The following is a 13341-nucleotide window of genomic DNA, read 5'->3' as shown; positions in this document are numbered from 1 at the left end:
TTCACTGTGGGAGGGGAAGACGGGCTTCAGTTCTTTGATGTGCAGCCCTTGCAAATCCGCTGATGATGCCTTGTGTGTGCACTCATGTGAGTCTGGACCAGCTCCAGCTCCCTTTGAAGTGCTCCAGCGATCAGGATGAAAGTGAGATGGAGGACGAAGAGTCCTTCCCATGCCATCAAGCCTTAATTGCAGATAATAGTGCCCCTCAGTATCAAATATGGGGAGGTGAGCATCCCTGTTTTCCCTAATCTGGCAGCTACATTTTGGGGTCCAGCAGCGAAAGAAAGTAGCACACAGGAAACAAACCTGGAGACTCGGCCATAGCTTCTAGTGGCAAGATGCAGTAGGCCTGTGGAACCAGCCCCCTGGGGAACCTTTGGGAATTTCTTGGTGAAGAGTTTTAAATGCGAGGGCACAGGAAAATGTTTTTCTAGGGGGACAACTCTTTTGCTAGGCTTTTGCCAATTCCCATGTTAAGTTTTTTGTTAAAAGAGGTCAGGATTGGCGGGTGAGGGGAATGCACCAATCTGGCAATTTCTTCTTTATAGAAGGTGGTAGTTCAGAATATGTGAAAAAGAATGGATGACTTTGTGCAAGCAGTGTGGTGGAGAAATTTAAATGACCTTGATTTCTTTGCCACACTGAAACTGATAGCCACATTGTACCATTTTAACGAGAGATGCTAAAATCAACAAGGTGAAACCTGGCAGTCAAACAGAAGTGGGATAGTTATTTTTCTATAGGAGCATTATTTATAATTACAGTAAATCATGCTTTATGAAGTAACTTCTGAACCTATCTGCTCGCTTAGATCATCTTTACTCTAAGCCCTGCTTCATTTTCCCTCACTGATGTGGAATATGTGGCTACACAGGACAGCACCTCTTCAGTGGTGGTGCCTTGATGATGTAATTCTTTCTTGAGGGGTTCAAATGGCAAGTTAAGGCCCTGTTATTTCAGAGGACATGTCAGACAGTGGACAACTAGTTATTGTTTTTGTCCTGGTGTCTTTTATTAAGCTCTTGCAGCAATTGTAATGCATTTTGTTTTCAGATTGTTAATAAGCCATCCTGCTGATCCTTTTGGATGGGAAGGAGAGATACAAATGTCACAAAGAGCTAAGCAGAAGACAGCCCTTGACAGGGACTAAATTTTAGACAGTAAGAAAAGGAAAGCAAAAGTATGAAAGGATGTATGCAAGCAAACGCAGTTACATATACCTAAGTTTTGTTCTTTTGAGCTGGGCCTGAGAACTAAGCAGTGAAGCCTGCATCTCTTATGCATCTACTTCTGAAACTCCAGGGGTGGGCATGTCCTCTGAAATGATCAGGCATTGTAGTCAAGTTAGACAGGATATAGAAACACAGGAAACTACCTTATGCTAACTCAGATCATTTGTTAATCTAACTCAGTACTGTTACACTGATGGGCTGCAGCTCTCTAAGGTTCCAGACAGGAATCTTTCCAACTCTGCCTAGATATGCTGGGTGAGACTGAGCATGTGCATCAGCATTTTCCTGATGCAAATACTCCCCCCAGGTGCTGTTTCCTCTGTAGGAAAGCTTACATGTAACTGAACTTTTTCCCTAGCAAGGCATTGGGGGTTGGGGGGGAGAGATTTATATCAAAGAAAATGGCACAAAGGGAAAGTGTTAATCCTACCATCCTCACTATAGAAGTTTTAGGTAGGCTCATCTTTAAACTGAATCAAATGGGGAGAAATTTGATTGTTTAAAGGCAAGCCTAAAATTTTGTAGTGCGGTTTTACCAGCCAAATAATGCATATAAGGGGGCAAAGTGTGCACACAGAAAGCATATGTTAGTGAAATGTAGCAAAAATGCATTACTTTAGGAAATTTCTTTGCAAAATGTTTATATTAGGCAGAATTGCATACAAACATGTTTGTATTAGAAGAAATTTGCACTGAAATGGTGATGAATTTTCACAAGGCCTTTTTTTAAAAAATTGCAACCTGTAGTGGAAATGTAGAGAACTGAACTTAAGACTAGAACAGTGAGAAAGCAAAATTGACAGATTGGCCATCTCTGGTTAGGAGATCCAGTCACTGATCTCTAACATTTTGTCTAGGTTAGCTTTTATGTGATATCAGTGCAAGTGTTTCTGTATGCTGAGAAAGTTTTATCACTTGAAAGGCATGCATGCAGTGCCAGAATCAGCATTTCTTCCATTGAAGAAGCGGGGAAAGGCTGGCTTTTACTGATACTTTTTGAGGTTCTCCTCCTCTGGTCTCTTAGAGTAGCACTGCATGTTCACTTTGTGCCTTCTTTCTCTGGGTGCTTCTCCTGTGCAGAGAGGTAAAGGTGCAAAGTGAGACATGGTACCAGTAAAAATCTGCCACCTTTTTGATGGCTTTGTAGCACCAGAAGCATGGCAGGAAGCAACCAATGTTGCAGTCCCTATAGACCAGGAATGGGGAACCTTTGGCCTTCGAGATGTTGTTGGTTTACACTCCCATCATCCCCTGACCATTGGCCATTCTGGCTGGAGCTGATGGGAGTTAGAGTCCAGCAGCATCTGGAAGACTGCAGGTTCCGCACCCCTGCTATAACAGGAATACTTAGGAGCAACAGATTCTGGAATTGATAGGCCAGTGTTAATTTATTCACATGTAGCAAAGAAACAGAACTGAAATGGGCAGTCCCTGAATGCTGGAAGAAAAAACCCACAAATAACCTGGTCTGAGCCATAAAGGAGTGAGGAAAAATCAGGTTGGATGGACTAGCATTGTGATTAGGAGGTGTGGATAGTAAACTTTTAGCCCAAAATATAGGAATGTGTGTGTTTGTATATGGTACATTTGGTATCTCTGGCCCAGGCACACCTTCCTCTTAATACGATGGGGCAAGTTGCTGACATCATTAGTCCCCATTCTGTTTTGTGCCTGAGGTGCGGGGGCAAAGAAAGCAACTAGATTTTAGTCTTCACAAGATAAATGGAGAGTGGTGCTGATGCTTCCATTGTTGTCTCTCATTGCCAGATCGCTACTTCAGCTGACATTGCTTCAGTCAAAGAAGAGGAGATGTCACAGTCTAGCAAAGTCCGGAACCTGAGGCAAAACGGACGGGCCATGCCACGCCGGCAGAAACGCCGTTGGCCATTGCAACATGCTGCAAGGAACCAGTTGGCATCGCTCCAGCCTGGTGGCATGATCCAGGAAGACAGTACACCCTTTGTGCTGGACTTGCAGAACCTGCCAGGCTTAGCCAACGTGGACTTGAGTGCCCCAAATCCAAACATACAGGTAGGCCCACGAGCAAGTAGGACTGTACTTATCAGACTAGGAACAAACAAAAAAAGTGGCAAAATCTTACGGTTAACTTTAAACCATGCTACAGGGTAGTTTGTCTTGACTTGGGTTCTTGGAGCAGGAATGGAAGAAGGATTCCATCATTGGGGAACAGTCACCAAGAATGCCTCTGTAGGTGCTCATTTCATATAGGTTTGGTATACAAAGTCCAAAGAGCATTCTAGGTCAGTCTTAACTATTGTAATGGGATATAGGGGAAGGGGAGGCAATCTCTTCAGCATGAAGGATCCAAGTAGTTGAAGGCTTTATTTGCCAAAGTCAGAAACTTGAATTGTGCTCAGAAAGTGTGTAGACTTTTCTTTGTTAGAGGTTTTTAAGCAGAGTCTAGGCAGCCACCTATCAGAGATCTAGTAGCCCCAGATTTCCTGCATTGGCAGATGGTTGGACTAGATGACCTTTAAGGTGCCTTCCACCTCTATAATTCTGTGATTAATATGATGCCTTCGCAATGGTCAGTTTCCATGAGGTTCCCACATTCTGTAAGAGCAATAATTTCCAAACACCCATGAGGACAGCTGCTGTCCTGTGTAGAAGACATGACAGTAGCCTCTCACAGCCTGGTAAACAAGACCACTAAAACAACCAGCTCACAAAATTGTTAGTAGCCTATATGCCCACAAGGAATGGGGGAGTATTTCAGTTCACTCCATAATTTGGAGTGAACCTCCCTCGTCCACATGTGATGGACCATGCTCAGACTGGAACATACTGTAGACACACAGGTTAGATTTCCTGCCTATGAACCTTTCCAATGTAGGGATTTTTTTTTTATGAGATGGTCCAAGAATCTTTTTTGTTTCTTCTTTTTAAACCATTTCTAGCTCTTTGCAGCAGCTAGAAATTGTTGATCCTTGCCACGCTTGCTCAAAACTTTTGATTAAAGCCCCCCTGGATGCAGCAGTATGTTATGATATGCCACCCCTTCCTGGATCATTGTACAGTAGGGCCCCACTCATACAGCGGGTTATGTTCCGGACCCCCACTGTAAACCTCTGTAAAGCGGAACTCATTGAATAGAATGGCGTGCAACACCCGAAAACCGCTATAAAAGTGGAACAAGCGCTGTATGAGTGGGGCTTTAGTCTAATTGCATCTAATGACACCGCTGCATTAGCGAAGCCCCGTAAAGCGAAGTGCTGTAAAGCGGGGCCCTACTGTACTGAGAAAAAAATGGCTGCTCCCATTTAACTGTGGGGCAGCCATCTTTTTTACCATAGAGTGTCCTGCTGCTAGGGACATTGTACAGAGAAAAAGGTTACTTTCCCCACAGGGAAGAAACAAACTTGCCAGTTTACACATGTGCAAGTGATGTGGATCGAGACAAGACTGTTTACTCCAATCCTAACATTCACGTGTACCAATGTAAGCCGTTTGTGGTATGTCAACAGTCTGAAAGAAAATGAAACGTCCTTCCTACTTTACAGAAGCCTTCCTATTTGATCATCTGGTGGTTGTTCTCTTTTTCAATATATATATTTCAATATATATTGAAACAAGTACAAGAGCAACAAAGAAGAGAGGTTGTAGAGGTAAAAAAGTGATCAGGTTATAATTAATCAAGTAGATGAGCTTCAGCACATCCTGTTCTAGGGCATTCTCACAAAATATAAGTCAGTCTGCAGCATGATAAGATCAATCCAGAACTATTTGTTCAGCAACAGAAAATATCCCACAGAAGGTTCTGTATTTACAAAAGAAATTAAGAAGATGCCTGTTTTTCTGAAAAACATCTGGTTTGGCTAATCCTTTGAATAAATGTATTTGATTCCAATAGAACAGCCTTCCCCAATCTGGCTGAGGCTGATGGTAGTTGTAGTCTAAAACTTCTGGAGGCACTAGGTCAGGGAAAGCTGTATTAGAAGGAGGTCCTGTGTTGGTTGCTATCACAAAAGCAGGGTGAAAGGACAAGCCAGTACCTGCACAGTTTTCATATTTGCAGCAAAATCAAGCTGCAAATACAAATATAGGTATTTGTGTGATAGAACTTCTCATTCGAGGAGATATCCACAGGGATAGCCAAAGGACTGGGTTGTTGGTTTGGCCTATATTTTTTTACAAAATGTTAGTTTAGTTTTTAGCATTACAATCCAGAAACAGATTATATTATAACCCTCCCCCATCACCCTTGTTTCTGATTCTCTGAAGGCTGAAGCTTGTTTTGTTGATTTCTTAGTACAATTATGTCCAGAATGCAGCCCTTCATATCTGGTTGGCCAGACAGGATGCTGGACTAAATAGGCCTTTTGTCTGATCCAGCAGGGCTCTTCTGATGTTCTTATATGTAAAAGAGGAATTCATAGTCAAGATGGCACAGCAGAAGGACCCCACTCAATTCACTTTTCTGTCTGCCCTCACCTGTTTAGCTCAGTTCAAATTGTCAGTGTTAAACTCTCAATTTAAAGAACATCTAAGTCCTCAGCTACAAGTCCCCAGCTGCCCAGCATTTAGAGAAGACACCTCTGTTTAATACTGCTCTGGTTGCTTGTGTGTGCTATCAGTTGTGTGAATTACACTGAACAGCAATGTCCTCATGTAACTTTATATCCCCCTCCCCATTTCTGTCATTCACCTGCTGTTGTCTTTTGCAATGACTTGCCACTCAGAGAGATCCACATGAATCTGGGTGGTATGAAGCTAGGAGAAGGGCCATAGCTTAGTGCTAGAGTATCTGCTTTGCATGCAGAAGGTCCCAAGTTCAATACCTGACATCTCCAGCTAGGACTATGAACATCTATCTGAAAACCTGGAGAGCCACTGCCATTAGGTGGAGACAGTTCTGAGCTAGATGGTGCAGTGCTCTGACTCAGTGTTAGGCAGCTTCCTACATTCGTAAGCAGCAGCCCACTGTACTGTAACCTCCACATCCACTGTACACTTCTGTGTCTTCTTGAATACTTTGCACAATCACTGAGATCCTATCATAAAATGATAACTTTGCCTTGTGCTGCTTTCCTAAGTGTGCTTACTTGGGAGTAGGCTCCATAGAACTCAAATGAGACTTATTTCTGAGTAAACACACACATGATCCAGCTGTTAGTTGATTTTATACTAGGGGAACTACTTCAATCTCACCCCGCCCCAGCCTGTAGAATGGTCACAGATATTTGTGTCATGCACTGCTTGACTTTTACAGACAGCTTTCATTGATATCATTAGTGGCTTAATAGTCACACTTAAGTAGAGTGGCAGATTTGGAAGCAGAGTCTGAGCACTGTCACTGTTGAGCTGATAATGGGGAGCTGTGGAGAATGGCTGGAGATTAAGAAAGCAAGGTGAGGAGAGCTCTAAGAGTGTGTGTCTTGATCAGCACTAAACTGAGAGAGATGTGAAAGGTCAGGTGGGCAAAGGGATGAATGCAAGAATTATTGTTGCCTTTAAAGGGCCCCCACAGTGCAAGGCTCTGCTTTAGTGCTGGTGCTCCAAAACACTCTTATTGAGTGCATTGACTTTCAGGTGACCATAGAGGTGGTGGATGATCCTCAGGCTGAGATGGAGATGGACCTGCTGAAGGAGACTAGCAATGACTGGTCTCTGACCTCCTCTGAGTGGCTATCCCATAAAGACCTTTTCTGGCCACTTTTCTGGGAGTATACAGACCCCATGGAGGAAGGAGATGAAGGAGATCACTTGGACATGAGGAGCAGGGTGGAAGAAGACGATGACGAAGAGGAAGACTATACTTCAGAGTACGATGAGGAAGAAACAGTGCTGAGTGGAGTGGGAGATGACTGGGACCAGCGATGGCCCAATCAGAAGAAGAACTGGATTTTCAAAGAGAAATATAATTATGGTCAGTCTCCTTTTCCTTTGCTTGGTAGGTGTGCAGTGCTAATTCTTCAGCTATTAAGGGACATGGGAGAACATGACATCCTTTTAGTAGAGACCAAGAATGTCTTTTGAGTTCAGTGTCTCCTGATCTGTTGTTTCTGCTCCTCTCCAGTTAAGATGAGCAGTCCAGAACCAGACAATATAGCCGATCCAGTATGGGAAAATATGGGATGTATCCTCTTGAAATTCCGGCTTTATGGACACCACCCCTCACCCCCAATAAGGGTCCTTCCATATTTGTTATTTCTCTTGTGTAATTACATTCAAGAATTCATATTGAGTTTGAAGCCATCTGTGCAGTTGGTGCGTAAGGTCTGATTCATATGATTCTTTCTCCCTATGGTAGGTTGGTGGGTGGGTGAGAGAGAAGCATCTCTTTTTTTGCTGTTATAGATAACATAGTGTTGTGTACATGGAAAAAACACTTTTGTGCTACCCTTCATATTGTATCATATGCCAGTAGTTTGCAACATGAAATGGACTTTTTTACCTGTGTGGTAACTGAAAAGACGTTGAGCCTGTAGTTAGGGTAACCCTTGCGAATTTAGAGCACTGATTGACCAAAGCCAGGCCATGCAACTTAAAATCTAGGTGGTCTAGCAGAGAATCCTGAGAATCACAGCTTTTTACTTAAAACGGGAGGGGGAAGAGGGTCTATGCCATACTGGCAGAAATAGCATGTGAAGTGGCCTACACTATTCTCCTCTTCTGGCTTTTTGGCTGCGTAATATAGGTCAGGAGGAGAGAGATCTAGACAGCTGGGTGATAAAGGAGGAAAGACATCAGAATGATTTCAAGCTTAGTTTTTATCTGGGCTTTATAGAAGAGTGTGTGTGACAGAGAACTCTTCCTTGCCCTCTCCAGACTATGGAGATGAAGAGGAGTGGAGCCCTTGGTCTCCCTGCAGTGCCACCTGTGGCAGCGGCAACCAGAAGAGAACCCGATCTTGTGGTTATGCGTGCACTGCCACTGAGTCGAGAACCTGTGACCTCCACCGCTGCCCTGGTATGCCTTTTCTTCTTCCATATTTTCTGGAGGTCCCACTGGAGCAGATTTGGGGGGGGATCCAAAGAGAGGGAACGTCCGTTGCACAAGTGAAAGTCATTGAGTGAACAGGATGACTTTGGACTCAAGCCTAGGTCTCTTATTTGGCGTTGCTCATATGAAAGGCAAACACTCTTGACTTTGCCTAACATAAACAAATGAAGAGGTTTTTGAAAGTGGGTGTCCTTCTCCATGCGGAAACATGCTCAGAGTGATGGTTCTGATGATCACTTTAAGTTCAGGGTTGGCTCTCCAAATGTTGTTGGACTTCAACTCCCATCAGCCCCAGCCAGCATGCCGAGTAAGGGATGGTGGGAGTTGTAATCCAGCAACATCCAGAGGGCCACAGGTTGCCCACCCCTGTTTTAAGTAAGGCTGTAGACCTTTCCATCCAGGTGATTGATTCAATACCTCTTTTCTCTGACACATTTGATCTATGAAGGTCATCAGCTGAAAGCCTGCTCAAAGTATTGTGGGTCAAAAACAAGCTTCTGGGCCCTCTGTGTGTTGGGTCACATTGTGGTCTAAAAGATAAGGACAGGAAATAAATACATGGTTTGCCATTCAGACCCAGCCTCTAGTCTTGTAACATCTTTTAAATGGAATGTGTTATACCTTGGGAGGTGCCCCCTGACCCTTTTCCTTCTGTGCTTTTCTGAAGGAGCAGGTGAGGAGTTGGCTCTTGCCACTGAAGAGACACCCTTTGAAGCTGAGAATTCTACAGAGATCTTAAACTCAGGTCAGTAAATTCCTCTTATTTAGGGCAATGGAATTACTATGCTAAGGAATTACTTGACCCCCTACAGATGGAGAAATGTGTGCACACTGCAGTTTCATACAAGCACAGACAAACACATCGTTTGGTATTGGCTGTAAGATTCAGCATAATCTTGAGAATCTTAATACACACGGTTGGATAGATGCATGTATTGGGGACTCTGGTATGGACCCACCACCGTCCTGATCCCTACAATATGCTATCCCAGCGGAGCCTTTAGCGGGAGTCAAAACCAAGCACTACCTGGTGTGTGTATATCTGTACCCTCCCAAACTAGAAAACATGTGCCCACACAAAAGTACAGAAGAGGAGTTTATTATAAAAAGATAAAGATAATTTTGTTAGTAACGTGCACATTTAAAGTACTAGGAACACATAAAACAATATTCTAATACAATCACACTTCTAGCCTTAAAGAAGTAAGAATTCCTACACTAAAAAGAGGAATAGCAGAGAAGATAGAAACTGTTGCAAAGTTACCTCTCCTAGTGTTGGCTAAGACACTGCATGTGCGGAGGGGGTGCACTGGAGACCCAGGCATTGAGCTCAGGAGTTCTATGCCTGCAGTGATTTCAGATCTTTATTAGGAGAGCACGATGTCAGGCATAGACCTTTTGCCAAGCTTTAGGTCTGGTCCAGAGGTGAGTGTAAAGATGTTCCTTGAGAACAATGTGGAGAGGAAAAAACAGAGGCTTCAGATGTTTAATATGTTCATGCCAGAGAAAGAAAGAAGACACTACTAAGCTAAAACCTGGTCTTAAACAGACTTGTAGGGGATCCAAAAGTGTGTCCAGGGAAATTGAAAAAGTGACGAATGAGAAAGGATGAAAACAAGGGAATGAAAGGGGATTGGGTAAAATCTAGGAAGGTTCTGGTAAGTGGAAGATTTGACAAATAATCAGTCAAAGATGCCTCATCTGGAAGGTTGACCTGGGGGAATGATTGTCCTGAATGGATTTACCTGTCGAGAACAATGACTATGGCTTGAGGTTGTCCGACTCATCCAATAAGTGCCATTGTCCTAACTAATTTGTATCTGCAATTCTATGGGATTTTAATTCGTTGAAGGAGCAGAAACTTCAGGTTGTCAAAGGACTGGTGCCTTTTTGTTTGCTAAACAATTTATCCCATTACCATTATTGCAACCTAGCTTCCTGAGGAGAAGGTCAATGAGTTTTCTGGATTCTCCCAACATCTTCTAGTAAGTAGGTCAAGCAAAAAGAGAGAGGCCACAAATGAGACTGTACATAAGAGTCAAAGTGGGGGGGGGGGGTCGTTTCCTACGGTCATCCATTTTAGCCATTCCTATTGTCCCATTTTTGGACACCAAATGGAGGCTGACAGTGAAAGCCATGTAACAATCTTTTCTTTCCATTCCCCTTGCCTTGACTATACATCCTCTTGTTCTTCTCCAGCTTTTGCTTTTGTCTGTTCCTGCTCTACTACGTGCTCAGTCCTCAGCAGCATTTCAGGCAGGAATAGGTAACATGGTTACTGTCAAGGACTCTAGTCCCTAAGAGGAAATTTGGAGTGAGGGTGCATACAAGATGTAGGTGGGGCCAAAGACAGTGGTGGGCAGGTTTTTTTCCTCTCTTCCTGTTTTGTTCCCCCTCTCTCAAGATAATTATCACCCCACACTCTTTCTGTCTTAAGTATCACACACCACACCAAGGATGCCTTTGGAAAGTGCAGACCCAGTTGGATCCACACATTCAAAATGCTCCTCTGCTTCTACCCAGGCAGAGGGGCCACCCACTCTCTCCGCCTGGGGAGGGACACGTCTCCCTGGGCTGGCTTTTCTAAGCTCCATGCTGCTTTGGATTAAAGGGACAGCCGGGAGAGAGACTGTAGGTCCCCACCTCTGACTTAATAGATCTCTGGTATGAGGGCTGTGAAGAAAGGACATTTGATACGGGGAGCCTTTGACAGCCCAAGGGCCCCATCTCCTCATAGGCTGCTTTCCAGGGAACATTTGCCAGGGGGGGAGTAGCCAGAAGCAAAAGTGGCTGTGGCCGGGGCAAAGGTGAGAGGAGTAATGCGTGCAAATCTTAACTTCTGTTCAGTACGCTAAATTCCTACAGTAGGAGACATGGCTGTAGCCCAGCAGTAAGAGCACCTGCTTTGCATGTAGAAAGTCCCTGGTCCAATCCTCAGCATCTCCAGGTGGGGCTGGGAGAGACACCCCGGAGAGCTGCTGCCTGTCAGTGTAGACAGTACTGGGTAGATGGACCAGTGGTCTGACTCAGGGCAAAGCAGCTTCCTGTGTCCCTGTTCCACCCATACAAACGCCAGAGGATTCTACACACTTGCATCCCCTCGGCCTCTCTCTATCCCAGCAAGAGGCATTATCCCAGTCCCACGACCCATTCCAACCAGGCAAAAGCACCCGAGGCGAGGGAATGTAGCAGGGCCAGTGAGGGAGTGTGAATTGGGGAGAGTCCCAAGGGGATAGAGGGGCCTGGAGGATTGTACTTAGAGCCTTGACAGTACTGGCTAAGATAAACTAGTAGTAACACATTATATGGCTGCCATTTCCCTCCCCTTCCCTTTTTTTCCTCAGATGTGGACAGCTGTGAAAAATGGCTAAACTGCAAGAGCGACTTTCTCAACAAATACCTAAGCAAAGTGCTCTCGGACCTGCCCAGCTGCCCCTGCTCCTATCCGCTGGAAGCCGTTTACAGTGCTGTCAACATGCAAGACAAACAGCAGGGCAAGAGCTTCCGTTGGCGGGATGCCAGCGGGCCCAAGGAGCGGCTGGACATCTACAAGCCCACGGCCCGCTTCTGCCTGCGTTCCATGCTTTCCTTGGACAGCACCACCCTGGCTGCGCAGCACTGCTGCTACGATGAGAACACCAAGTTGATTACGCGAGGCAAGGGGGCTGGGGCCCCCAACCTCATCAGCACCGAGTTCTCCCCTGAGTTGCACTACAAGGTGGATATGTTGCCTTGGATCCTCTGCAAGGGGGACTGGAGCAGATACCATGCTGTGCGGCCTCCCAATAATGGGCAGCGGTGTGCCGACAACCCTCCAGAGGACGAATTCCAATCTCAGCTACAGGAGGCCAGGGAGTATTAACATGCGAGGGGGGACCCAAGGCCATGGACAGCATGACATTTTTGGTCTCCCACACAACATACTAGAGAACATAACCAGGATCTCTTTCCTTCTCTCTCTCTTTCTCCCCCCTTCACCCCCTCAGCTTTTATGTCAACACAGGCCTCTGGTTCAGAATGGCAACAGCGTTGCTGCTGGTTTTCATTCCCTTGGTAACAAGGGAATCTGTAGGAAGCCTTAGCACAGATTCTACAGTGGCTTTGGCCCTGTCTTCTCCATAGTGGCCTCCAGTTTTTTTCCTGACTTTCTTGTTACCCAGCAATTGCCACAAAAGGCCTGAAGGGGACGCACCAGAATGCTTGCGTTGGCCAACAAATTTTCCTGAGGGTTTATGGGTACGGGAAGAGCCAGAGGAAGTGGAAAGTGGTGTATGCAACACGTGGGAAGGGTGCGTTTTAAAAGGCCTACTGTGACTTGTTTTATATACTCATGGTGTCTCACAAAGCTGACTGGGAGTACTTATGGCATCAGGTGCTTGAAAGCTTTGAATAGAGCCAAAAAATGGTCCCAAGGTGGATGGCTTAATACATCAACTTTCTGTTTTTAGATAAAAGGAAGATTTTGGGGAATATATTCAAAGTGACAAATCTGGCTGCAAGCCTCTGCAATCTCGATATGGTCCCATGGAAGAGAGAGGATGACATTCCACACAGTTTGGGAAAAACTGTGATGGAGGGGTGCTGGGGAATGCATGTATGCTTTGAAATGCAAGTCCTGGGATGTATGTGAAAACATAACCACTAAAGTGGATGATAGGGGACAAGGCCAACTTGTTTGCAGGGTTAATAGGACAAGCTGGATCTTATTTATGCACCAGAGGCAACCAACATGATTCTCTCCAGATGTTGGACTCCGACTTCAACATCTGGTCCCCCAGGCATCATCGCCAATGCTCAAGGATGATGGGAGTTGTAGTCCAACAACATCTAGCCAGCCTGTACAGAACTTTATTCTTGAGTTTCATACTCCATATTTGGCAGGGGATTGGTTGGGACAACCCATGTGTGGATTACTTGCATAGCTGCTTGGTTTCTTGGCTTGTGAGCAGAAGATCCAACCTTCCAAATTTCATTATTGAATTTTCATTTGGTTTTGTGATTTTTTTTCTTCAGGATTTTATCTTTTGGTCCATTTGTATTATCACTGATAGTGTGAGGAGGGGTTGACTCTTGATACATTGGGTGACAATTGGGTTGTGAGTGAAGGATTAACCCTAGAGCTGTTGTTGCTCTAGAGCTTTAACTA

At 44.8% G+C, this 13341-nt stretch overlaps 1 protein-coding gene across 2 annotated transcripts in view; it reads left to right on the top strand.

Annotated features, from left to right (window-relative positions):
• The window catches only part of ISM2 (isthmin 2), a 39772-nt gene extending 27616 nt beyond the window's left edge, over positions 1-12156 (top strand). Inside the window, exons 2-6 of one of the 2 annotated variants that reach the window (XM_061611848.1) lie at positions 3000-3263; positions 6783-7119; positions 8022-8162; positions 8863-8940; positions 11540-12156. In XM_061611848.1, coding sequence (XP_061467832.1) covers positions 3000-3263; positions 6783-7119; positions 8022-8162; positions 8863-8940; positions 11540-12057 — 1338 coding nt within the window. In that variant the 3' untranslated portion in view covers positions 12058-12156. Of the gene's footprint in view, positions 1-2999; positions 3264-6782; positions 7144-8021; positions 8163-8862; positions 8941-11539 lie in introns of both variants that reach the window. The other variant, XM_061611847.1, reaches the window with a different exon arrangement.
• Positions 12157-13341: the final 1185 nt, after the last annotated feature.

This window comes from Rhineura floridana, chromosome 2 (assembly GCF_030035675.1).
Source record: "Rhineura floridana isolate rRhiFlo1 chromosome 2, rRhiFlo1.hap2, whole genome shotgun sequence".
In the NCBI taxonomy this organism is placed as follows: domain Eukaryota; kingdom Metazoa; phylum Chordata; class Lepidosauria; order Squamata; family Rhineuridae; genus Rhineura; species Rhineura floridana.
The sequence above is the reverse complement of the archived record's forward strand: the minus strand, read 5'-3'. Positions and strand labels throughout refer to the sequence as shown.